General features: G+C 40.1%; 1 protein-coding gene across 2 annotated transcripts in view; it reads left to right on the forward strand.

Moving 5' to 3' along the window:
• Positions 1–27384, forward strand: part of AFF4 (ALF transcription elongation factor 4) — a 433430-nt gene that overhangs the window by 123762 nt on the left and 282284 nt on the right. For both annotated transcript variants that reach the window (XM_053717172.1, XM_053717174.1), the window contains 2 exons: positions 16110–16868; positions 17937–17981. In XM_053717172.1, the coding sequence (XP_053573147.1) occupies positions 16110–16868; positions 17937–17981 (804 nt within the window). The remainder of the gene's footprint in view (positions 1–16109; positions 16869–17936; positions 17982–27384) is intronic.

Consider the following 27384-nt stretch of genomic DNA (forward strand, 5'->3'; position numbering starts at 1 on the left):
TTTCCAACAAGAATATTAACCAGGAGATAGTTGTACCTTCTTTGTGCCCGAATCCAGTTTCAAAGAAGGAACGTTTGTTACACAATTTGGACGTAGTCCGTGCTCTAAAATTCTATTTAGAGGCCACTAAAGATTTCAGACAAACTTCTTCTTTGTTTGTTGTTTATTCTGGTAAAAGCAGAGGTCAAAAAGCAATTTCTACCTCTCTTTCTTTTTGGCTTAAAAGCATTATCCGTTTGGCTTATGAGACTGCCGGACGGCAGCCTCCTGAAAGAATCACAGCTCACTCCACTAGGGCTGTGGCTTCCACATGGGCCTTCAAGAACGAGGCTTCTGTTGACCAGATGTGTAAGGCAGCGACTTGGTCTTCACTGCACACTTTTGCCAAATTTTACAAATTTGATACTTTTGCTTCTTCTGAGGCTATTTTTGGGAGAAAGGTTTTGCAAGCCGTGGTGCCTTCCATTTAGGTGACCTGATTTGCTCCCTCCCTTCATCCGTGTCCTAAAGCTTTGGTATTGGTTCCCACAAGTAAGGATGACGCCGTGGACCGGACACACCTATGTTGGAGAAAACAGAATTTATGCTTACCTGATAAATTACTTTCTCCAACGGTGTGTCCGGTCCGCGGCCCGCCCTGGTTTTTTTAATCAGGTCTGATGAATTATTTTCTCTAACTACAGTCACCACGGTATCATATGGTTTCTCCTATGCATATTTCCTCCTGTACGTCGGTCGAATGACTGGGGTAGGCGGAGCCTAGGAGGGATCATATGACCAGCTTTGCTGGGCTCTTTGCCATTTCCTGTTGGGGAAGAGAATATCCCACAAGTAAGGATGACGCCGTGGACCGGACACACCATTGGAGAAAGTAATTTATCAGGTAAGCATAAATTCTGTTTTTATGGACTTTAGGCAGGGTATAAAACACTGGAATAGTGTATTGGTCTCTTATAAGGAATTTCCTTGTTTCCAAATCTATTACCACATGCCGAAGCCCTTATCCACAGTATTTACAATGCTTTTCAAGATTTTTTTTTTTTTTTTTTGGAAAACCACACAATTTTCAGTTAAATTACAGAAAAAGAGAGCAAATTAAATATAGATATTAAAGTATACTGCTTAGTTTTTTATTGCGCATAAACACTAAATACATTTTATGGACGTCCCTCTAGTTAATTGGTGCCACCCCTTTAAAGGGTCATTAAACATTTTCACACATTTTATAAGCATAGCATTGAGGTTGTTGCCCACCTCCCTGTAGTCATGGGTGCTGCCATTTTGAAATCTACCTTCAGTTACCTGCATTGTAACCTAGGTTACAAAACGTCAGCACCATAATAAGGGGGATGTGCCTGGAATATGTTAAGTATTTAATGACCATTTAAAGGGACACTAAACCCAATTTTTTTCTTTACTGATGCGGATAGCGCATGCTATTTTAAGCTACTTTCCAATTTACTCCTATTATCAATTTTTCATCGTTCTCTTGCTATCTTTATTTAAAAAGCAGTAATGTAACACTTAAGAGCCGACCCATTTTTGGTTGAGAACCTGGGTTATGCTTGCTTATTGGTTTGCTAAATGTAGCCACCAATAAACAAGCGCTATCCAGGGTGCTGAGCCTTAAATGGGCTGGCTCCTAAGCTTTAAATTTCTGCTTTTTAAATAAAGAAAGCAAGTGAACGAAGAAAAAATGATAGGAGTAAATCCGAAAGTTGCTTAAAATTGCTTGTTTTATCTGAATCATTAAAGAAAAAAATTGTGTTTAGTATCCCTTTAAGCTTCACTGCAGGTATTTGAAGGAGTGTTCCACATATGCAAATAAAAGGAAATGTAGACAGACTTGATGGTTCTTCAACTGCAACTGTTTGCAATTACAATATAGAGTCTGGAAGTGGATGTGTATTTGACTACATAATTCTAATTTTTTTTAAAATAATTTTTTTTTACATATATTTTTTTTTTTTTTTTTTTTTTGGCGCGTTCCTTCTACAGTTTTGTTGGCTAGCTTAGTGAATAGGTTTTTCAACATTGTTGCACTTGGGTTCAGATGATGTAATTGTATTTTTTTGTTCTTTTCTTTACAAGTATTTGTACAACAGCCTATTACTATTACATAAGTTTGGCTTCTCGTGTGGCAGAACAGTTACAGAACCTTATTCAGGATCATTTGGTCTCAAGTCTGTAAGACTGGGTTCTACTCCTGTTTCTCAATTTCAAGAAAGGCAAAATCTCTCCTAGACCTGTGAGCTTTGAAAAAAAGCATATCAGCCCACACAGATTAAAAATGGTTCCTCTTGTAACTATTGGGGCTGTTCCACTCCAGCATTTATGTTAATAAGCCTCAAAGAATACATAGGTAAATATTCCATTAGCCACTGTTCATTGCTTTGGGGCAGATTTGCCATGGGGATGAAAATTTACATTTACCGATGTCTTTGTAACATTTATTGTAGTTTAAGACATCCAAGTATAACACTATCTAGATAATAATAAAAATAATAATAATCTTATTTTGTCCTCTTCCGAGAACTTCAATAAAGATTTTGTTGACTTTCCTTGCTAAGCATGAATGGATTTCAGTCTGGTGAAATCTCCCCTACCAGACATCATCAGAGCGTACTTTTTTTCCTTGACCATACCTGTGGTACACTGGGCCAGACAGGAATTGTAACCAGTTAAGGCTACTCTTTGAAAGTTAGATATCTCTTGAATTAAACTGTCTTTTTTTTTGTTTTGTTTTAACAGATTTTAAACAAGCATTGTCAGCGTGGATAATTGTCTCTCTTGCATCAAATCAGTGTGATTCCTAGGAGAATATGCTTGATTGCAGATTCTAGCACCCTGGCATGGAAGCAACTTTATGTAATCAATTTCTTTAGGTGCATTTGTCAGAAGTCATTGCTGTTGCTAAGTGCATTAAAAGTTAGCAGTTGGCCTGGTGTGTCTGCTTTTTCAAGCAAGCTAAACAGCAGCACATACGTGAACCTGAAGCTGGTAGTTAAAGGGACAGTCCAGTCCAAATTGGTATCCACATGTATGCATTTCAGTTTTGAATAGAAGCATTTTGTAATTCACATGTATTAGCAAAAATGCTTCTAAGTAAAGCTATAGCTGTTTCAAAGGTGTATTTAAGTATGCACCGTGCACCAGCATTTTAAACACAGCACTTGCTCAGAGAGCCTAAGGTGCTTGTACTATCTGGTAATCACTCAATTTAATTGCTAACATGATACAAGCCCCACTGGTGCTCTTAGCAGCTGCATTATTTAAAATGCTGGTGCACTGAGACTATCTGGCTATGCTTCACATGCACGTGCAGTAAATAATGTTAACACTAAAACCATAATAACTTTTACTAGAAGCATTTTTGCTAATACATGTATATTGCAAATATCTTTCTATTTAAATATGTAATTTATCTATGTGCATTTCAATTTTGACTGGAATGTACCTTTTAAGAAGAATTGCCGGTCGGACAGGTTCAGAGTTGTCTTCCCAGTGTTTTTTAAATAAAAGCCGTAGAGTAAAATTCTCAGTGTTTAAGGTCACGTGAAAGTCCTGACAGTTGTACAACAGTATATTATATTGTATTCCAGGGAGGCAATCAAAGTCTTTATCTGATGCAGGAAGTCTTATGGGTTCTGCAGAGGGCCCATAAACATCATATTGACATTTATGCTGTTCCTTAGCTGGAATTCAGCAATTGCCAAGCTGTCTCAGCTGAAAGCAGATTTTGTTGAGAGTGAAGTTTAAATATGTTTAAATATTAACACCAACAGGAATGATGTCTTTGAATGCAGCTATATAAGGTAGATAGGTTAGTCACTTTTTTCTCTTGGAACTGTGGAATGAACACACCACTTGTTTGTTTTAAAGTTTATGTATTTGGCTACTTAATGGAAAACTATGAAATGTATTGATGAATGCTATTGGGTCAAGTCAAGATAAACATATTTTGTCTGATGTCCATAAGTCTCACTCTCAAAGCTTCCTTTCTTTTTTATTACTGCTTTTAATTGAAGCTTATATGGAAGGGGAGTTAGGAGTCTTTTATACTCTCTCTTGAAATGGTGGCGTTTCAGGCTTTGCATTTCTCTATGGCCTGTCTTTTTTTTTTTGGTGAATGCTACATAGGGGTTGCCTTAATGTGTGTGAGGTATTTAGTTTTTTTTGTTGTTGAATTTTCACATGTGACAATTATATCTAATATTATTATTATTATTATTATTATTATTGTTATATATTTTTTTTTAATGCCAGATTTATCTCCAAACAACCAGGTTCCTTCTTCCCCTGGAAGATTATGTGCAACCACTTTTGGAGTCCACTACGAAACTTCAACTGATTATATGTAATGATCTCATTTAAAGAAGGGACCTTCATGATGTATTCCCTTAGATATGACACTAAGTGGCTCAAGGTAGCTAAGTTTGGCTCTAGGCTTTCTTTTACTAGCTCTACAATGAGATGTTGCATCAATAGTCATTCAAATAGTGATATGAATGGAGTGTTAAATTACATTTCCTTCTTAATATGAGGAGAGTCCCCAACATCATTCCTTACTGTTGGGAAATACTGAACCTGGCCACCAGGAGGAAGCAAAGACACCACAGCCAAAGGCTTAAATACCCCCCCTACTTCCCTCATATCCCAGTCATTCTTTGCCTTTCGTCACAGGAGGTTGGCAGAGAAATGTCAGAAGATTCTTAGTAGTGCCTTATGAAGGGTATCTACCCTTCGAAATGGGACTGGAGTTTTAAGTAGTCTTGTCAGCCTCTTAGTGAGAGCATTGACGAATGTTAGAGTCTGGAGATGCAGGGAGAGTCTTTCTGCGAACCCATCAAGACTCATTAACAGCTCCTAAGCAATCAGTGTTGACGCGTTCCACTTCCTGCTTCCATCACTCAAGTCCAGGAGCGATGCTACAAGACTGTCAAACTTGAGAGGCTGTATTTCTGTTCCACGGCATAGATTCCGGTAAGATCGTTTCATTTTTTTATACATATAACGCAAGAAGACAGGATCACAGTGTGGCTCCTTTTATCTGTTTGGAATCAAGGGTTAATATCACCGGAGGGGGATTATTTAACAGGGGGGATTAATCACATAATTTTATTTTATTATGATTATGTTGCGACATGTGAGATGTGGCTCAGGTAGATGTTGGAACGTAGAGGTTTTACTTTCGTTTTTTGGAAGCTGTGCAGTCTGAAAGGCTTGGCGCGCTTTTTTCCTATGGCAGGAGCAGTCCTGCATTGCGCGACATGTGACTGGGTGTGATTACACTGATTTCCTCTTTCCTGACCATGCGATTTACTGGAGAAGAAGCGGTTTCTCTTTTTGGCCTGGGCCATTGGGGGTATAAAGGTGCCGTTTGCGCTTCAAAAGCAGACTATAGATAAGATAAAACTATAGAGGATCTGATGCGTTAGAGGGTACTCCCTCTTTACCTAAATCTAATACATATTGTGAGGAGGCCGCGGTATACCCGCCTGCTCAATTATGTTCCACATGCCTTGATAAAGTAATCATGTGAAAGAAAGTTAATGTTTGATACCACTGAGCCGTCCATCTGTGAGGAGTCTCCGTCCCATGAGGTGTGCACTCTACAGTCCTCTCCTATTACACATGCAGCTTACCGTAGCACTCTGAATCCTCCATCCGGAGGGGCCCTTTTACCGCCATACTTTGCTGAGCAATTACAAACGGCAGTGTCTGCGGCCTTTAGTGCTTTACCTCGCCCTTCTAAGCCAAAGGTTAAATATTGCTATCCTTCCCAGGGATCATCTACTAGCTTATTGGATTTATCTGATACAAGATTATCCGATGATCAAAAGAGAACAGATGCGCCATCTATTCTCTTTTGCTCTTCTAGACCGTTGTTCCTGGATCCTGGCCTTGATCATCACAGATTGCTGCCTCCATTGATACTCTGCCACCACCAGAGACTTTTTTACATATTCAATTTGTTGATTCAATTATCTATAAATTTTATATTGTAGATCTCAATAATATTTCTTTCATGTAATTGGCAAGAGTCCATGAGCTAGTGACGTATGGGATATACATTCCTACCAGGAGGGGCAAAGTTTCCCAAACCTCAAAATGCCTATAAATACAGCCCTCACCACACCCACAATTCAGTTTTACAAACTTTGCCTCCCATGGAGGTGGTGAAGTAAGTTTGTGCTAGATTTCTACGTTGATATGCGCTTCGCAGCAGGCTGAAGCCCGGTTTTCCTCTCAGAGTGCAGTGAATGTCAGAGGCATGTGAAGAGAGTATTGCCTATTTGAAAACCATGGTCTTCCTCTAGGGGATCTATTTCATAGGTTCTCTGTTATCGGTCGTAGAGATTTCTTCTCCTACCTCCCTTTTCAGATCGACGATATACTCTTATATACCATTACCTCTACTGATTCTCGTTTCAGTACTGGTTTGGCTATCTACTATATGTAGATGAGTGTCTTAGGGTAAGTAAGTCTTATTTCTATTCATGACACTCTAAGCTATGGTTGGGCACTTTACATGTAAAGTTCTAAATATATGTGTTAAACTTATATTTGCCATGATTCAGGATAATCAGTATTCCTTCTTTCAGACTGTCAGTTTCATTTTTTTTGGGAAAATGCATATGAATTATATTTTTTCTTACCTTAAAATTTTCAATTGACTTTTTTTCTAAATTGCGGGCTGTTAGGCTAGCGGGTGCAGAAAATGGTTCAATTTATTGCGTCATTCTTGGCGCAAGACTTTTTTGGCGCAAAAATTTCGTCATTTCCGGTGTCATAGTTGACGCCGGAAGTTTTCACGTGATTGCGTCATTTTTTGACGTATGTGTGTTGCGGACGTTTTTGGCGCCAAAAAAATGTGGCCGTTATTCTTGGCGCCAAAAATGTGGGCGTCATTCTTGGTGCCAGTTTTTTTCACATTATTTCAGTCTCACTTTTTAGTTGCTTCTGTTTTCTAGAGGTTTGTTTTGTTTTGCATTTTTTCCCATTCCTGAAACTGCCATTTAAGGAATTTGATAATTTTGCTTTATATGTTGTTTTTTCTATTACATATTGCAAGATGTCTCTACCTGACCCTGGTTCAGAATCTACTTCTGGAAAGACACTGCCTGAGCTAAGTGCATTTGTTAAACTTTTGGTAACTGTTCTCCGGCTGTAGTTTGTGTTAGTTGTCATGATAAACTATCAAACGCTGATAATATTTTCATTAGTAATAATCCATTACCTGTTGTTGTTGTTCCTTCAACATCTAATGTTCAGGATGTTCCTGTTAATGTAAAATAATTTGTTTCTAATTCTATTCGGAAGGCTCTGTCTGTTATTCCTCCTTCTAGTAAACGTAAGAGGTCTTTTAAAACTTCTCATATTTCAGATGAATTTTTAAATGACCGCCATCATTCTGACTTATCTATTTCTGATGAGGATCTATCTGGTTCAGAAGATTCTGCCTCCAATATTGACACTGATAAATCTTCATATTTGTTTAAGATGGAGTTTATTCATTCTTTACTTAAAGAAGTGTTGATTGCATTAGATATGGAGGAGTTTAGTTGATATTAAAACTAATAAGCGTTTAAATTCAGTTTTTAAACCTCATGTAGTTATTCCAGAAGTTTTTCCAGTTCCTGATGCTATTTCAGAAGTAATTTCTAGGGAATGGAATAGTCTGGTTACTTCATTTACTCCTTCTCGTGGACGCGTTGTCACTTCCTTGGAATTATCAACCTGCTTATATCTTTCCGCCTCTAGTTCTTCTTCCAAAAGTGATTTTCAAAATCCTAATGGAGCGTTCGTTTGTACTGCTGGTTGCTCCAGCATGGCCACACAGGTTTTGGTATGCAGATCTCGTTCGGATGGCCAGTTGCCAACCTTGGACACTTCCGTTAAGGCCAGACCTTTTATCTCAAGGCCCATTTTTTTATCAGGATCTCAAAACATTAAATTTGAAGGTATGGAGATTGAACGCTTAATACTTAGTCATAGAGGTTTCTCTGATTCAGTGATAAATACTATGTTATAGGCTCGTAAATCTGTTTCTAGAAAGATCTATTACAGAGTTTGGAAGACTTACATTTCTTGGTGTTCTTCACATAAATTCTCTTGGCATTCTTTTAGAATTCCTAGAATTTTACAGTTTCTTCAGGATGGTTTCAAAAAAAGTTTGTCTGCAAGTTCCTTGAAAGGACAAATCTCTGCTCTTTCTGTACTTTTTCACAGAACGATTGCTAATCATCCTGATATTCATTGTTTTGTACAGGCTTTGGTTCATATCAAGCCTGTCATTAAGTCAATTTCTCCTCCTTGGAGTCTTAATTTGGTTCTGAGGGCTTTACAGGCTCCTCCGTTTGAACCTATGCATTCTCTGGATATTAAATTACTTTTTTGGAAAGTTTTATTTCTTTTTGCCATCTCTTCTGCTAGAAGAGTTTCTGAGTTATCTGCTATTTCTTGTGAATCTCCTTTTCTGATTTTTCATCAGGATAAGGCGGTTTTGCGGACTTCATTTAATTTTTTACCTAAAGTTGTGAATTCTAACATTAGTAGAGAAATTGTTGTCCCTTCTTTGTGTCCTAATCCTAAGAATTCTATGGAGAGATCTTTACATTCTTTGGATGTAGTTAGAGCTTTGAAATATTATGTTGAAGCTACTAAAGATTTCAGGAAGACTTCTAGTCTATTTGTTATCTTTTCTGGTTCTAGGAGAGGTCTGAAGGCTTCTGCCATTTCTTTGGCATCTTGGTTAAAGTCTTTGATTCATCATGCTTATGTGGAGTCGGGTAAATCCCCGCCTCAAAGGATTACGGCTCAGTCTACTAGGTCAGTTTCTACTTCCTGGGCTTTTAAGAATGAAGCTTCTGTTGATCAGATTTGCAAAGCAGCAACTTGGTCTTCTTTACATACTTTTACTAAATTCTACCATTTTGATGTTTTTTCTTCTTCTGAAGCAGTTTTTGGTAGAAAAGTACTTCAGGCAGCTGTTTCAGTTTGATTCTTCTGCTTATAATTTCAGTTTTTTTTCATTATAAGATTAAAACTTTTTGATTTGGGTTGTGCATTATTTTTTCAGCGGAATTGGCTGTCTTTATTTTATCCCTCCCTCTCTAGTGACTCTTGCATGGAAGTTCCACATCTTGGGTATCTGCTATCTCATACGTCACTAGCTCATGGACTCTTGCCAATTACATGAAAGAAAACATAATTTATGTAAGAACTTACCTGATAAATTCATTTCTTTCATATTGGCAAGAGGCCCACCCTTTTTGTGGTGGTTATGATTTTTTTTGTATAAAGCACAATTATTCCAATTCCTTGTTTGATGCTTTCGCTCCTTTCTTATCACCCCACTTCTTGGCTATTCATTAAACTGAATTGTGGGTGTGGTGAGGGGTGTATTTGGGAAACTTTGCCCCTCCTGGTAGGAATGTATATCCCATGCGTCACTAGCTCATGGACTCTTGCCAATATGAAAGAAATTAATTTATCAGGTAAGTTCTTACATAAATTATGTTTTTTTTTATCCTGTGGATAATACCATTTAGGATCATTAGATCTGTCATTTTTTCATAATTATATTGTGCTTTATATATATATATATATATATATAATTTGCCTGATACTCTGAGTAGTCTATTGCCAAACATTGAATTTCTGGTATTAAGGATAGACATACCTAGACTTATTCATAATCTCCTAATACACTTAACAGTCTTTTGTAAGTATTGACACTATAGAATTACTGTGATATTAAGGGCGCCCCCTATATACTACTTTGTATTATCCGATGATGAAGGGGCCTCTGATACTTCAGAGGGTGCTCTTTCTGGGTCAGAATCTGTGTCTGCGGCCTTTAGAGCTTTACCTCGCCCTTCTAAGCGAAAGGTTATATATTGCTATCCTTCCCAGGGATCATCTACTAGCTTATTGGATTTATCTGATACAAGATTATCCGATGATGAAGGGGCCTCCGATACTTCAGAGGGTGCTCTTTCTGGGTCGGAATCTGCTGCCTCTAGGCCTCCAGCTGCGGAGGAACCAGACTTTAGATTTAGGATTGAGCATTTACGCTTTCTGTTGAAGGAAGCTTTGGCTACGTTAGAGGTTCCAGAGCCCAAATTTCCTGAGGATGGCGAACATTATTAAGAATGAATGGGGAAGATTTGGTTCTTCATTTTCCCGGCAGCGGTTGTTGCTGCTGTTGCTGGAGCAGCTACCTACTGGTGCAACTCTTTATCTGAGTTGATGGAGGTGGAGGGTCCCCTTGACGTGATTCAGGAAAGAATTAAGGTATTAAGTAGGGATGCACCGAAATTTCGGCCGCAGAAAGTTTCGGCCGAAAATAGCCTTTTTGGCTATTTCGGTTTTCGGGTTTTTTGCCTGTTATTTTCGGTAAAATTGTGTAGCATGTTTCAAATTTGATGCTAGCCTAGAGCTGCTGTTTAAGTTTATTACTTGACTTACTGTTCTGCATATAATGAGTTTTCTAGGACTATACTTTATTTGGATAATTGGTAAAAAAAAAACCCCTGTTAAATATGATTCTGTTACATAGAACTAAATGAAGAATACAGTATATTGATATTTATAATTGTTTTAAGTAAGGAAACATTTTGGCCGAAAATTGCATTTTTTTCTTTTTTTTGGTAAAATTATTTTGTAGCATATTATTGTTTTAAGATATTTTGGTCCAATTTTAGTGTATTACTTTCAATAAAAGTGTGGGCTTTTTTATTGGCTCTAATTATGCAAAAAAAAAAACAAAAAAAAAAACATTATTTGAAAAAACACATTTTCGGTATCTGTTTCGGTTTTCGGCCAAGTGCATCCCGGATTTTCGGTTTCGGTCCAGAATTTCCATTTCGGTGCATCACTAGTATTAAGGGTGGCTAATTCTATTATTTGTGATGCAAATATGCAATAATTCCAAGGTTTAAGGTTTTTCTGTTCAAGCCCGTAGGGCACTCTGACTGAAGTCCTGGTCTGCGGACATGACTTCCAAGTCAAGACTTCTTTCCCTCTCATTTAAGAGAGAGATTTTATTTGTTCCAGGCCTGGACTCTATCTCCACGGTTACTGGAGGCAAAGGTTCCTTTTTACCGCAGTATAAGAAGAACAAACCTAAAGGACAAGGTCCTAATTTTCGTTCCTTTAGTTCTGATAAATCCCAACGTCAGCAGCCTTCCGCAAAGCCCGAGCAATCCAAGGGGACTTGGAAGCCGGCTTAGTCCTGGAATAAATCCAAGCAGAACAAGAAGCCCGCCGAGGCAAAGTTGGTATGAAGGGGCGGCCCCCGATTCAGCTCTGGATTGCGTAGGGGCAGACTGTCACTCTTTTTGGATGCTTGGTTTGGGGACGTACAAGACCCGTGGGTCCTGGAGGTCATCGATCAGGGTTACAGGATAGGTTTCAAGTCTTATCCACCCAGGGGCAGCTTCCTCTTGTCAAACCTGTCTTCAAGGCCATAAAAGAGAGAAGCCTTTCTGGGGTGCGTGAGGGATCTCTCTTCCCTGGGAGTCATTGTCCTGGTACCTCTTACAGAAAGAGGTCTGGGGTACTATTCAAACCTTTTTGTGGTCCCAAAGGAAGAAACTTTCCGCCTGATGGATCTAAAGTGCTTAAAAAAGTTCCAATCTGTTCCCTCATTCAAGATGGAACCAATAAGGTCCATCCTTCCCTTAGTTCAGAAAGGACAGTTCATGACCATCATAGATCTGAAGGATGTTTACCTTCACGTTCCAATACACAAACACTTCAAGTTCCTAAGATTTGCGTTCCTGGACCAGCACTTCCAGTTTATTATACTTCCGTTTGGTCTAGCTACTGCTCCAAGAGTTTTTGCAAAGGTTCTAGGGGCTCTACTTGCAGTATAGCAGTAGTGCCATACTTAGACGATATTCTGGTTCAAGCACCATCTTGTCTGGCAGAGGACCATTCGAAGGCCCTTCTATCTCTTCTTCGATCTCATGGATGGAAGATAAACTTAGAAAAGAGTTCTCTTATTCCCAGTACCAGGGTGCAATTCCTGGGTACTATAATAGACTCCATGTACATGAGGATATTTCTTACAGACCAGAGACGTTACAAGCTAACTTCTGCTTGTCTTGCCCTCCAGACCTCCTTAAAGCCCTCTGTGGCTCAGTGTATAGAGGTGATTGGTCTCATGGTGTCCAGCAAGGACATCATTCCTTTTGCCAAATTCCATCTCAGACCTCTTGAGCTGTGCATGCTGAGACAGTGTCCTCATCTCCTCCGTGGAAGTTACCTTGTTGCAGGGATCTGCTGGAACAGGGTTCTTTTGTTCATTAAAATCTAGATTCTCTGAGGCTGACTGTGTGGAGATTGAACGATTTTGCATCTATCATAAGGTGTGAAGAGCTTACCGTATTTTTCGCTCCATAAGACGCACCCGACCATAAGACACACCTAGTTTTTAGAGCAGGATAACAAGAAAAAAAATATTCTGAATCAAATGATGTAGTAAACTATTTAATAAACTATACCAGATTCTCCAATACAAAGCACAGGTGGCTGAACTAATTAGCAGGGCTGACCTGAAAACCTGTGTACAGTAATTTAGAAAAAAAGGAATGTCCCAGTACAACACTGTAGTAACTGCTTCAAAAAAATTAGTTATGTCTGGAACAATGTCCTATACAAATTTCCCATCAAATATAAGGGGCTTTTCTCAGACCGTCATAACTCAAACGTCTGTACATACGAGGCCCACTTTTGTTACTTGTATTCTTTGTTGCCTTGCATATATAAGGGCGAATACTCCCCAAGAATATAGTACAATGTTATTAGTTACAGTACTTTAGTCACGTAACCCAAGCAGTGGTGTGTTATCAATAATTCTTAAAAAGTCTCTCACTGTTGGCAATGACATACAACGGTACTTGTATCAACATTTTAAAGAATGTACCGGTATTTCAATCTCACCCGAAAATTCCGGTGCCTCTCCGCTCCCTTTGGTACCTCCCAACAAAACCTCAGGCGTCAGATCACTGTGGCCGCTCTCCCGGACTTCTGTCCTTTCACTCCACGCGGATTGAGCGCGCTCCGTGTCCTTGCGTCTGTTATGACGTCACTTCCTGGTTACCGGCATGCTATGGGTTGGTTAGGGTAGCGGGTCAGAGGGAATTCCACAAACGTTCTCCGTCGATCCTCCTCACAGCTCCTGCTGCCTTGTCAATGTATAGTGAGCAGCACAAGTACCATTTAAATAAATAAATCACCACAGTAGCTGGCTTAAAATGAAATTACTTTATTGAAAAACACTAAAACATAGAGGGTTTGTACCCTTTAAACGCAACAGACTAACATGTTTCGGCTGAACGCTGTACTCATATGAGTACTGCATTCAGCCGAAACATTTTAGTCTGTTGCGTTTAAAGTGTACAAACCCTCTATGTTTTAGTGTTTTTTCAATAAAGTAATTTCATTTTAAGCCAGCTACTGACGACTTCATTTTTTCTACAATGTTAGTGTACAGTACACACAGCCTCAGGAAGGCAACAGTGGCTATCACATTCGCTCCATAAGACGCACAGACATTTCCCCTTACTATTGAAGGGGAAAAAAGTGCGTCTTATGGAGCGAAAAATACGGTACTTATTTTGGTGTGAAGAGCGTGGTTTCACCTGGCATAAGGTCAAGGCTGCCAGGATTCTTTCCCAACATTAAGGAATGATGCTGTGGACTCTCCTCATATTAAGAAGGAAAACATAAATTATGCTTACCTTATAATTTCATTTCCTTCTTTATGAGGAGAGACCACGGCCCCCGCCCATATACTCAGATGGGCGGACCAAAAGATTTTCTCTTCCGGCACCATTTATACCTTGATATTTCTTTTACTGTTCCTTGTTCCCTTGGCAGAATGACTGAGATATGAGGGAAGTAGGGGGAGTATTTAAGTCTTTGGCTGTGGTGTCTTTGCCTCCTCCTGGTGGCCAGGTTCAGTATTTCACAACAGTAAGGAATGATGCCGTGTATTCTCCTCATACAGAAGTATATGAAATTATCAGGTAAGCATAATTTGTGTTAAACTAATGTTATAAACTTTCTCTAGGCTTATACAGAAACTCAAATTTGTATATCTACATACAGTGGTATGGGGGAGGAGAAAGAGACAAAAATAAATGGTGGTATAATTTATAAAAGGATCTCCTGCTATCTCCCCTCCCCCAGCACCCACAAAGGACAGAAAACCCCTAAAATAAGAAAACATCAGTTCTTTATGTACAGATAACGTAAGAGCGGGCACAATGCTAATTCTATTTAGTTAACCGTAAATGCAGAAGTTAATCCTGCAAGGTCATATCATATCTACTCCTAATAACCTTTGCTTTCAAGGGCAGAAATTAGCATTACTGTTATGGACACTGTCTATTTATAAGACAAGAACTCGGGTTTATCTAAGCTAATTCTACAAATCCAGACAGACAATAATTCTAAGACAAACATCTCAAACAGTTATTTAATGCCTGGTATAATTTAAAGTGATAAACAGTCATGGAGTCCAGCATATAGGCAGCATATAAAATGAACTGTTAAAGTTCTCATCATGGTCTAGACAACTTTGAGGAACTTTGAGTTGCAACCGGACAGCTTCAGTATTTGGTATGATTAAATAACTGCAGTCTATTAGATATTAACAACTTGTATAGCACTTTTTTCCGGGTTGGACTCTAAGCACTTTACACAAGGTACATTTACATAAGAGGGCTAGAAGTTAGATTTTATTCCTCAAAGGCTTGTGTAAAACAGGTAGGTCGTAAGTCTTTGTTTAAAAGGTGTTCCATAGAGATGGGGCAGCATGACTATGAAAGTTTGCAAAATACACTTTTTTTTTTTTTTTTGGCAGTTGGGCAATTTTAGCGAGTTGATATATAGGGCACCAGTAATTCTTTTTCGAATAGCTTGTTCCCTTATCCTGTATATAGTTCTGTATACCGGACCAGAGTCATTTGCCACCTTAACCTGGGGTGAAACTTTCCTTGCCAATTCGAGGTCTGCTGGCCCCGCAAAGTCTATATTGAAAGCCCCACTTCACTTACCAGAATCTCCAACATTCATCTAGTATCTCTACTCTATCATACCTTATAGATACAGTTCTGCAATGGAGCTGACTTTGTCTGGTTGTATTATAGGATCTCCCTACCCCAATCTTTATTAGCCAGTTCGCTGGCATGTAAGCCTCCTTGTAGGGTTCTCTGGGTAAGACACATGGAATCCCTATAGGGCAGGGGTTGAAAAATCTTTTTAATTTTAAGAAGCCAGACAGTGATATTTGTATATAGCTTTATGGAGAATAACGCCTGGGCTTGTTGAGCCCTGCTATAGGGAGTTTTTAAAAGACTTGATACCTTTGACAGTTTCCCTGTTTCCTAAGAATCTTATCTGCCCATCTGTCAAGTGCCTTCATCCTTTTTAGAGGAATGAGCAAGACCATGATCCGAAGTGAGCTGTCAAAGATAGTGTAGGATGCCTTACTGTAGTACTAAATCCTTTGTAATGTCTTAAAACATTAATGCTCATGCTTAGTATTACAATAAGGAATCCTAGACTGTCTTTGTCAGCTTGTTTAATTTCAAATCAGCAGGGCACAGAGCAATTGTAGTTAGACTTTTCTCCAAAGGAGGCTGTCGATATCCAGCAATAATTATTGGATTTTCTTTTCACTCCAGGAGCATCTGATATTGCAAACTAACATGGCTGCTGCCGAAACAAACAACCCCCCTCCATTGTGTTTTTTTAAACATTCAGTAGTAAGTGTGGAAGAGTATATAGTTATTGTTTCAAAATAGGTCTAGCTTCACAAAACATGCTGCAGCATGTTAAAAATTACATTTTGGAGCACATTTACTTATCCAGACAAAATTCTTTTAACACAGATTATTTCAGCTCTTGCTTCTACTGCAGCAAAGGTTTCTTGGTAAGTACAGGCTAATATAATATGTTTTATTTTAAACACTCTGGATAGCAATTTTCTGTCTTTTATATATTTTCAAGTTTAAGGATGTGCTTTAGAGAGTGATTTTTATAGGCTAATTATAGAAAATGTTCTTACTTTTGCTTTATCTTTTTTTCTTTAGACTAGTAAAGAAGATAAATTGTCAAACCGTATACAGAGCATGCTGGGTAACTACGATGAAATGAAGGAAATTATTACTGACCGTTCTTCACAAAAACTAGTTTGTATACCTAAGCCAGCTGTTCCACCAATTCCACCAGATGATAAAGCTGGTCAAGGGTTTTTTGGAGATCAAAGACATAGCAGCTCCCATCATAGTAGCAAATGGACTCCTGTTGGTCCTGCTCCCAGCACTTCTTCTCAGTCTCAAAAAAGGTCCTCATCCAGTTCACAAGGAGGGCACAGTAGGAGTAGTGGCAGTAGCCAGAGACATGACAGAGAGTCCTACAGCAGCAGCAGTCGTAAGAAAGGACAGCATAGTTCTGATCACTCTAAATCTCGCTCATTTAGTCCTGGCAAACAGTCTGTTTTAAATTCAGGTAGTACCCGATCTCATGGGAGTGATCACCACAAAGAACGCCAACGGCCCAAATCTCCAAGGGATTCAGAAAGTAACTGGGACTCTCCTTCTCGCGCACCCTCATTTCCAAGTGGACAACACTCCAACCAAGCTTTTCCCCCTTCTTTAATGTCTAAATCTAGTTCAATGCTTCAGAAGCCAACAGCTTATGTGCGGCCAATGGATGGGCCAGAATCGATGGAACCAAAGCTGTCTACTGAACACTACAGCAACCAGTCACATGGTACTAGTATGACCGACCTAAAGCCGAATAGCAAGGCACATTTAACAAAATTGAAGATACCTTCCCAGCCAATGGACGTAAGTGAACACTTTTTTTTATTTCTTTTTTGGGGGGGGGGGGGGGGGGAAGTTACTTAACTGCACAAATTAATGCTTAGCCTTTTTATTCAACAAGTTTAAAATATTTTCAATATTTTCATTTTGGCTATATTTCCTATATATAACCTGGTGGTCTGCATAGAGTAATCGGACTTAAGGATTTAAATCTGTAAATAGTTCATTCCATAAACCTTAGATCCGATCACTCTATGCAGACACAACCGTTAGATTTTGTGATGCCACGTGACACTATACATCAAGTTGTTTTTTTTTTTTTTTTGTTTGTTTTTTAATGGAATCTGCCCTAAACTTTGTGTTGATCATTTGGGATTCACATTTTTTTATATTATTGCAAATTGTATTTTTTTTTTTCACCCCCATTTACATCACTGCGCACATGCGCACTGAAGGCAACTCGCCTGTATAAATCCTGGACCCTCTGATGCCGTGCGTGTGCGCGGAGTGTGTCAGGAGCGCATGCGCAATAAAGGCTAATCTCCATATAATAACTCGACCCTTTGCTGCTACTGAAACAGCTGATTTTGAGAGGCTGGGCCACTTGCGCATGCACAAGTGTGTGCCACACACCTCCAACAACTGATGTCATGTCACCGGAAGTGACACAGGTCCTGCATTCTTCTAAGTCGAGACTTATTTTAGAACACCGCCTCCTTAGCTTCCTGCTTTTTCAAATAAAGATGGCAAGAGAACGAAGAAAATTTGACAATAGGAGTAAATTAGAAAGTTGCTTAAAATTGCATGCTCTATCTGAATTCTGAAAGAAAAAAATTGTGTTTAGTATCCCTTTAATGTACAATTTAGAGAATATTTAATTCGACGGGTTATTGGGTTTAAGGGACATAAATTTATCTGTATTGCCATCCCACGTTGCTCTGAAAGTGATTGGTATATATGCTGTTCTCAATTGAAATAACTGATATTGCTTTCTTGCTTGAATCCCTTTAAATTATACATTGTCCGCTTTATTTTCTTCCATTGAAGTTTTGTAATTTGAGTTTCTAGCATAACCGTATTTCCCTCTTTCAGGCCTCAGCATCTGGTGATGTGAGTTGCGTGGATGAAATTCTAAAAGTGAGTATGACATAAAGGAATAATGATTTCTGAAGGTTTATGTTTTGTGCTAGGTGAGAAACCTCCATCCTAGTGTCCTAGTTGCATACATTTTGAACACCTAAGCAATTTTAGTTCTCCAGGGACCTCTAATGTATACTTTACTTTCCATCATACCCCCCCCCACCCCCTTTTTGTTGTTGTTGATAGTCTAGTAAAAATTAAACATGCAATTTTAAGCAACTTTCTAATTTACTTCTATTTATCAAATTTCCTTTGTTCTCTTGTCTAAATGTAGCCACCAATCTGCAAGCACTACCCAGGTGCTAAACCAAAAATGGGCTGGACCCTAAGCTTACATTTTTACTTACCACAAGAACAAAGAAAAAAATAATAGGAGTAAATTAGAAAGTTGTATAAAATCGCATGCTCTATCTGAATCATGAAAGTTTAAAGGGCCATGATACCCAAATGTTGAAACCCTTGAAAGTGATGCAGCATAGCTGTAAAAAGCTGACTAGAAAATATCACCTGGACATCTCTATGTAAAAAAGAAATATATTTTACCTCAAAAGTAGCCACATCCCATTGTTAAGGCTACTAAGCAGCAAATCAGTATGTCTGTCCCAGGACAGGCAAAGGAGCAAGCTTCGTGAACACTCAACTTATTTCCCTATTCAGTTTAAGGAAGTTTACCATGAAATCTCATGAGAGTTAAGTGAAATCTCATGAGATCACAGTAAAAGAGTTCATGACCTCAGCACTGTTGATGCTGATTGGCTGCTATTCATTTCTTATTTATTTATTTTTTACCTGCAGCTGGGCAGCAGCTGAAGTATAACTTTTTACACAGCACTTACTCTGGTTAGCTGAGGAGATTGTGAGGTAAAATATTTCTCTTTTCTTTTACAAGATACGATGAGTCCACTGATTTCATCCTTACTTGTGGGATATCGCCTCCTGGTCAGCAGGAGGAGGCAAAGAGCACCACAGCAGAGCTGTATATATAGCTCCTCCCTTCCCTCCCACTCCAGTCATTCTTTTTGCCTGTGTTAGTGATAGGAAGAGACAAAGTGAGGTGTTAGTTTAGATTCTTCAATCAAGAGTTTATTGTTTTTAAAATGGTACCAGTGAGTGCTATTTTCTTCAGGGTGTAGCTGTATTCCTTGTCAGCCTCTATAGTAGAGCTATAGGTGGCTTTAAAGCAATGGGAACTGGGGAGATTTTCATTCTCTCTGCGCCTCCCATACTATGTGCTGCCCTGCTGATGATGGTCTTAGCAGATATTATCTAAGACCCTGTTTGTTCCCACAGATCTACAGGAGGAGATGAAAAGGACCTCTTCATCGTGTGGAACAGATCATGCTGTTACTCAGCATTGAGGTATGTGCAGTCATTTTATTCTGGGACACTAAGTACCTCAGAACAGACTGTCCTTTGTGTTTTATTTACAGGAAGGGTAATCAACTTGCTAAGAATCCTTATACAGCATGTGTGTATTCCCCTCATTACTCTGTGTCAGCCATATTTTCTGGGGGTTTGTTATAGCTGCAATCATCTCTGCAGGACTAATAGCCCGGCTGGTTGGAGTGTGGGCTTGATGCTGGGAACTTCTGCTTGGAGTTATATACTCCGGTGCATATTTGTTCAGTGTGCTTGGGGGTTCTCATGTATTTTTTTAACTGGCATGGAAGTTTTTAGTTTCAACGAAGTATGATTTTTTTTTTTTTCTCTAGTTTTTTTTTTTTTTTTTTAACAGTTATTGCGAGTTAGTGTGCCGTCCACGAGGGGCGGGGCTTATCGTTCACACGCTTAGCTGCGCAGTTGTTATTCTGCGATCAGTAAAGTGATTTGATCGGCTGTGTCTCGTGGCTCCCCTAAGACCGTATGCAGTAATTTACACAGGCGATCTCAGGCACGCCGCTTAGGAAGCAGATAGTCGTTGTTGTGGGCAAGTAGGCGCCGCAGCAGAGCTGTGGCGAGGTGCAAGTGCTGAATATATGTTAGTTTAAAGGCTAATGTGCAAAGAATTGCTCCGGTTCAGAGAACTTATTTTTAGTAAAAACGCAGTTTCTTTTCTGTTCTCAATTATCGAGTGTTGTGGAGTAAAATTTGAAGCAATTTATTTTTAAAGCTACAGTACACTCTATTTTCAAAAGTTTTTGCTATCAGTCATATTAAGCTGTTTGCACTTTATTTATGTCTTGACTACATCATTTAATTATCAGTGTCACGACCAATATTGCATTTGCTTATTTGTTGTCATGGAAGACCTTCAAAGCAGTACATGTTCTATGTGTTTGAATGCTAATGTGGAACCCCCAGTTACTTTTTGTCCCTCATGCACTGAGAGGGCATTACAGTTTAGAGAGCAAATTTTCTTTAATAAAAGTATGTCTAAGGCGAATGTTTCTCAGGGTTCGGCTGATGAGACTCAGAGTATGCCGCAGCTTTCTCCCCAAACGTCACAGTCCTTAACGCACACTCAAGCGGCGTCAAATTCCTCTACAACTTCTGCTGCAATTACTTTACAGGATATTGCTGCAGTCATGTCATCTACCCTTTCTGAGGCGTTATCTGCCTTTCCGGTACTTCAAGGCAAACGCAGTAGGAAGGATAACCTCATGGTCATACAGCTTCTGATGCCTTATTGGCGATCTCAGATGTACCCTCCCAGGGCTCTGAATTGGAGGGTATGGAGGTTCTATCCGAGGGGAAACTTTCTGATTCGGGAAGTGGCTTACCTCTGATGGATCCTGATACGGTTTCCTTCAGGTTTAAACTTGAACACCTCCTCCTGTTATTGAGGGAGGTTTTGGTGACTCTGGCCGACTGTGATTCAATTGTGGTTCCTCCAGAGAAATTGAGTAAGTTGGACAGATACTTAGAGGTCCCTTCTTATTCGGATGTATTTCCTGTTCCTAAGAGAACTTCAGAAATTATTGCTAAGGAATGGAAGAGGCCGGGTATTCCTTTTTCCCTTTCTCCAGTTTTCAAGCAGATGTACCCGATAGCTGACGCCTATAGGGACTCTTGGCAGCCGGTCTCTAGGGTGGAGGGAGCCATTTCAACCTTGGTTGTGCTTTTAAGGACCCTATGGATAAGAAATTGGAGGGTCCGCTTAAAAAAATATGTTCATCAGGGGTTGCTATTGCAACCAGCGACCAGCATTGTTAGTTACAATTGCGGCTGCTTATTGGTTTGATGCTTTAGAAGAGTCTCTTAAAACCGAGACTCCTTTGGAAGAAATACAAGATAAAATTAAAGCCCTTAAGCTAGCTAATTCTTTTATTACAGATGCTTCCTTTCAAATTACAAAATTGGCGGCTAAGAGTTCAGTATTTTCCATTTTAGCACGCAGAGCTTTATGGTTAACATTCTTGGTCTGCAGATGTGTCGTCTAAGCTTTTGGCTATTCTGTACAAGGGGAAGAAGACCCTGTTCGGACCTGACTTGAAAGAAATTATTTCTGACATTATGGGGGGTAAGGGTCATCTCCCTCAAGATAAGAAATCCAAACAGAGAGGTTGTCGAAGTAATTTTCGTTCCTTTGAAACTTCAAGGGAATTCCCCCTTCCTCTAAACAGGAAGGGAATTATTCTCAAACCAAGTCCACTTGGAGACCCAATCAGTCTTGGAACAAGGTTAAACAATCCAAGAAGCCTGCTGCTACTACCAAATCAGCATAAAGGGTCGGCCCCCCGATCTGGGACCGGATCTAGTAGGGGGCAGACTTTCTCTCTTTGTCCAGGCTTGGATAAGAGATGTTCAGGATCCCTGGGCATTGGAAATAGTGCCTCAGGGATACAAGCTGGAATTCAGAAATTCTTCTCCCAGAGGAAGGTTTCTTCTTTCTCGATTGTCTGTAGACCAGATAAAGAGAGTGGCGTTCTTACGCTGTGTAAGAGACCTCTCTTCCATGGGAGTAATTTGTCCCGTTCCCATACAGGGACAGGGATTTTATTCAAATCTGTTCGTAGTTCCCAAAAAAGAGGGGAACTTTCAGACCTATCTTAGATCTCAAGAGTCTAAACAAGTTTCTCAGAGTTCCATCTTTCAAGATGGAAACTATTTGTACCATTCTTCCATTGATCCAGGAGGGTCAATTTATGACTACCGTGGATTTAAAGGATGCATATCTTCATGTCCCTATCCACAGAGATCATCACAAGTTCCGGAGGTTTGCATTTCTGGACAAACATTTTCAGTTTGTGGCTCTTCCTTTAGGTCTCGCCACAGCACCAAGAATTTTCACAAAGGTTCTGGGGTCTCTGCTGGCGGTTCTAAGACTTCGGGGTATTGCAGTGTTGCTTTATCTAGACAATATTCTAATCCAGGCGTCATCTTATCAGCTAGCAAAATCTCATACCGACATTGTTCTCTCCTTCCTGAGGACTCACGGGTGGAAGATAAATCTGGGAAAGAGTTTGCTAATTCCACAAACAAGGGTTCCCTTCTAGGGAACTCTAATCGACTCTCTATGAAAATTTTTCTGACAGAAGTTAGGAGGTTAAAGATCATGAATACATGTCGAGCCCTTCAGTCCAATCCTCGGCCGTCAGTGGCTCAGTGTATGGAGGTAATTGGATTGATGGTGGCGGCAATGGACATCATTCCATTTGCTCGGTTTCACTTCAGGCCTCTGCAACTGAGCATGCTCAAGCAGTGGAATGGAGATTATGCAGACTTGTCTCCTCAAATTCATCTAGATCAGGAGACAAGGGACTCTCTTCTTTGGTGATTGTCGCTGGATCATCTATCCCAGGGGACTTGCTTTCGGAGACCCTCGTGGTTGATAGTGACGACAGACGCCAACCTACTAGGCTGGGGAGCAGTCTGGAACTCCCTGAGGGCTCAGGGTTTATGGACTCAGGCAGAGTCTCTCCTTCCAATCAATATACTAGAGTTGAGACCTATTTTCAATGCGCCTCAGACTTGGCATCAGTTGGCTTTGGCACGATTCATCAGGTTCCAGTCGAACAACATAACGACGGTTGCTTACGTCAATCATCAGGGAGGAAACAGGAGTTCCTTGGCGATGACAGAAGTAACCAAAATAATTCAGTGGGCGGAGTCTCACTCTTGCCATCTGTCGGCAATCTACATCCCAGGGGTGGAAAACTGGGAAGCAGATTTTCTGAGCAGACAGACGTTTCATCCGGGAGAATGGGAACTTCATCCGGAAGTGTTCTCTGCCCTGATTTTGAGATGGAGCAGGCCGGAATTGGATCTCATGGCATCTCGTCAGAATGCCAAGCTTCCGAGATACAGGTCCAGGTCCAGGGATCCTCAGGCCGAGCTGATAGATGCCTTGGTTTTTCAGCCTAGCTTATGTATTCCCTCCGTTTGCTCTCCTTCCCAGTTTGATTGCTCGAGTCAAACCGGAAAGGGCATCGGTGGACTTGGTATGCCGATCTGGTGGACATGTCATCTCAGCCTCCGTGGAGGCTTCCATTGAGGAAAGACCTTCTCATTCAGGGACCCTTCCATCATCCGAATCTAGTTTCTCTGCAGCCAACTGCTTGGAGATTGAAGGCTTGATTTTATCTAATCGAAGGTTTTCTGATTCGGTCATAGACACCTTGATTCAGGCACGTAAGCCTGTTACTAGAAAAATTTACTATAAGATATGGCGTAAATATCTTTATTTGTACGAAGCCAAGGGCTAATCATGGAGTAGGGTTAGGATTCCCAGGATCTTGTCTTTTCTCCAAGACGGATTGGAGAAAGGGTTGTCCGCTAGTACCTTAAAGGGACATATTTCTGCTTTGTCTATTTTGTTACACAAGCGTCTGGCAGATGTTCCAGATGTTCAATCCTTTTGTCAGGCTCTGACTAGAATCAGGCCTGTGTCTAGACCAATTACTCCTCCTTGGAGTTTGAATTAAGTTCTTAAAGTTCTTCAAGGGGTTCCGTTTGAACCTATGCATTCCATAGATATTAAGTTATCTTGGAAGGTTTTATTTCTTCTCTTAAGTGTATCCAGTCCACGGATCATCCATTACTTGTGGGATATTCTCCTTCCCAACAGGAAGTTGCAAGAGGATCACCCACAGCAGAGCTGCTATATAGCTCCTCCCCTCACTGCCTAGAAACAGTTTCCTGAGGCTTTCCACTGTTGTAATATGAGTGGGAAGGGCCTATTTTAGTGCTTTTCTGTGCAGCTAAAAATACTGACAGAGACATTCAGCTTCCCTCTGCATGATACAGGACATCTCTGAAGGGTTCAAAAGGCTTCAAAGTCGTGTTTGAGGAGGGTAACAACCACAGTAGACTGTGGCAGTTGTTGTGACTGTGTTTAAAAAACGTTTTTGTCATTTATTATTCCGTTTTTGTTATTAAGGGGTTAATCATCCATTTGCAAGTGGGTGCAATGCTCTGCTGACTTGTTACATACACTGTAAAAATTTTGTTAGTGTAACTGCCTTTTTTCACTGTTTCAAATTTTGTCAAAATTTGTTTCTCTTAAAGGCACAGTAACGTTTTTTATATTGTTTGTTAACTTGCTTTAAAGTGTTTTCCAAGCTTGTTAGTCTCATTGCTAGTCTGTACAAACATGTCTGAAACAGAGGATACTTGTTCATTATGTTTAAAAGCCATGGTGGAGCCCCATAGGAGAATGTGTACTAAATGTATTGATTTCACCTTAAACAGTAAAGATCAGTCTTTATCTATAAAAGAATTGTCACCAGAGGGGTCTGTCGAGGGGGAAGTTATGCCGACTAACTCTCCCCACGTGTCGGACCCTTCGCCTCCCGCTCAAGGGACACACGCTAATATGGCGCCAAGTACATCAGGGACGCCCATAGCGATTACTTTGCAGGACATGGCTGCAATCATGAATAATACCCTGTCAGAGGTATTATCCAGATTGCCTGAATTGAGAGGCAAGCGCGATAGCTCTGGGGTTAGACGAGATACAGAGCGCGTAGATGCTGTAAGAGCCATGTCTGATACTGTGTCACAATATGCAGAACCTGAGGACGGAGAGCTTCAGTCTGTGGGTGACGTCTCTGAATCGGGGAGACCTGATTCAGAGATTTCTAATTTTAAATTTAAGCTTGAGAACCTCCGTGTATTGCTTGGGGAGGTATTAGCTGCTCTGAATGACTGTGACACAATTGCAGTGCCAGAGAAATTGTGTAGGCTGGATAAATACTATGCAGTGCCGGTGAGTACTGATGTTTTTCCAATACCTAAAAGGCTTACAGAAATTATTAGTAAGGAGTGGGATAGGCCCGGTGTGCCCTTTTCTCTTGTTAAGTGTATCCAGTCCACGGATCATCCATTACTTGTGGGATATTCTCCTTCCCAACAAGAAGTTGCAAGAGGATCACCCACAGCAGAGCTGCTATATAGCTCCTCCCCTCACTGCCATATCCAGTCATTCTCTTGCAACTCTCAACATAGATGGAGGTCGTAAGAGGACTGTGGTGTTTTATACTTAGTTTATTTCTTCAATCAAAAGTTTATTTTTAAATGGTACCGGAGTGTACTGTTTATCTCAGGCAGTATTTAGAAGAAGAATCTGCCTGCGTTTTCTATGATCTTAGCAGGAGTAACTAAGATCCTTTGCTGTTCTCACATATTCTGAGGAGGTAACTTCAGAGGGGGAATAGCTTACAGGTTTTCCTGCAATAAGGTATGTGCAGTTAAAATATTTTTCTAGGGATGGAATTTGCTAGAAAATGCTGCTGATACCGAAGTAATGTAAGTAAAGCCTTAAATGCAGTGATAGCGACTGGTATCAGGCTTATTAATAGAGATACATACTCCTATAAAAGTGTATTTTAAAACGTTTGCTGGCATGTTTAATCGTTTTTTACATATGTTTGGTGATAAAACTTATTGGGGCCTAGTTTTTTCCACATGGCTGGCTTGAATTTTGCCTAGAAACAGTTCCCTGAGGCTTCCCACTGTTGTAATATGAGTGGGAGGGGCCTATTTTGGCATTTTTTTTGCACAGCAAAAATTAGAGACACAGACATCCAGCTTCTTCCTGCATGATCCAGGACTTCTCTGAAGGGCTCAAAAGGCTTCAAAAGTCGTATTGAAGGAGGTAAAAAGCCACAGTAGAGCTGTGGCAGTTGTTGTGACTGTTTAAAAAACGTTTTTGTCATTTGTTATTCCGTTTTTGGTATTAAGGATTTAATCCATTTGCAAGTGGGTGCAATGCTCTGCTAACTTATTACATACACTGTAAAAATTTCGTTAGTGTAACTGCATTTTTTCACTGTTATTTCAAAATTTGGGAAAATTTGTGTTTCTTAAAGGCGCAGTAAGGTTTTTTATATTGCTTGTAAACTTGTTTTAAAGTGTTTTCCAAGCTTGCTAGTCTGTTTAAACATGTCTGACACAGAGGAACCTACTTGCTCATTATGTTTGAAAGCCATGGTGGAGCCCCATAGGAGAATGTGTACTAAATGTATTGATTTCACCTTAAACAGTAAAGATCAGTCTTTATCTATAAAAGAATTATCACCAGAGGGTTCTGTCGAGGGGGAAGTTATGCCGACTAACTCTCCCCACGTGTCAGACCCTTCGCCTCCCGCTCAGGGGACGCACGCTAATATGGCGCCAATTACATCAGGGACGCCCATAGCGATTACCTTGCAGGACATGGCTGCAATCATGAATAATACCCTGTCAGAGGTATTATCTAGATTGCCTGAATTAAGAGGCAAGCGCGATAGCTCTGGGGTTAGGAGAGATACAGAGCGCGCAAATGCTGTTAGAGCCATGTCTGATACTGCGTCACAGTATGCAGAACATGAGGACGGAGAGCTTCAGTCTGTGGGTGACATCTCTGACTCGGGGAAACCTGATTCAGAGATTTCTAATTTTAAATTTAAGCTTGAGAACCTCTGTGTATTGCTTGGGGAGGTATTAGCTGCTCTGAATGACTGTAACACAGTTGCAATTCCAGAGAAATTGTGTAGGCTGGATAGATACTATGCGGTGCCGGTGTGTACTGACATTTTTCCTATACCTAAAAGGCTTACAGAAATTATTAGCAAGGAGTGGGATAGACCTGGTGTGCCCTTTTCCCCACCTCCCTATATTTAGAAAAATGTTTCCAATAGACGCCACTACACGGGACTTATGGCAGACGGTCCCTAAGGTGGAGGGAGCAGTTTCTACTTTAGCAAAGCGTACCACTATCCCGGTTGAGGACAGTTGTGCTTTTTCAGATCCAATGGATAAAAAATTAGAGGGTTACCTTAAGAAAATGTTTATTCAACAAGGTTTTATTTTACAGCCCCTTGCATGCAATTGCGCCTGTCACCGCTGCGGCGGCGGCATTCTGGTTTGAGGCCCTGGAAGAGACCATCCAGACAGCTCCATTGAATGAAATTATTGACAAGCTTAGAACGCTTAAGCTAGCTAACTCATTTGTTTCTGATGCCATTGTTCATTTGACTAA

Source organism: Bombina bombina, chromosome 6 (assembly GCF_027579735.1).
Source record: "Bombina bombina isolate aBomBom1 chromosome 6, aBomBom1.pri, whole genome shotgun sequence".
In the NCBI taxonomy this organism is placed as follows: Eukaryota; Metazoa; Chordata; class Amphibia; order Anura; family Bombinatoridae; genus Bombina; species Bombina bombina.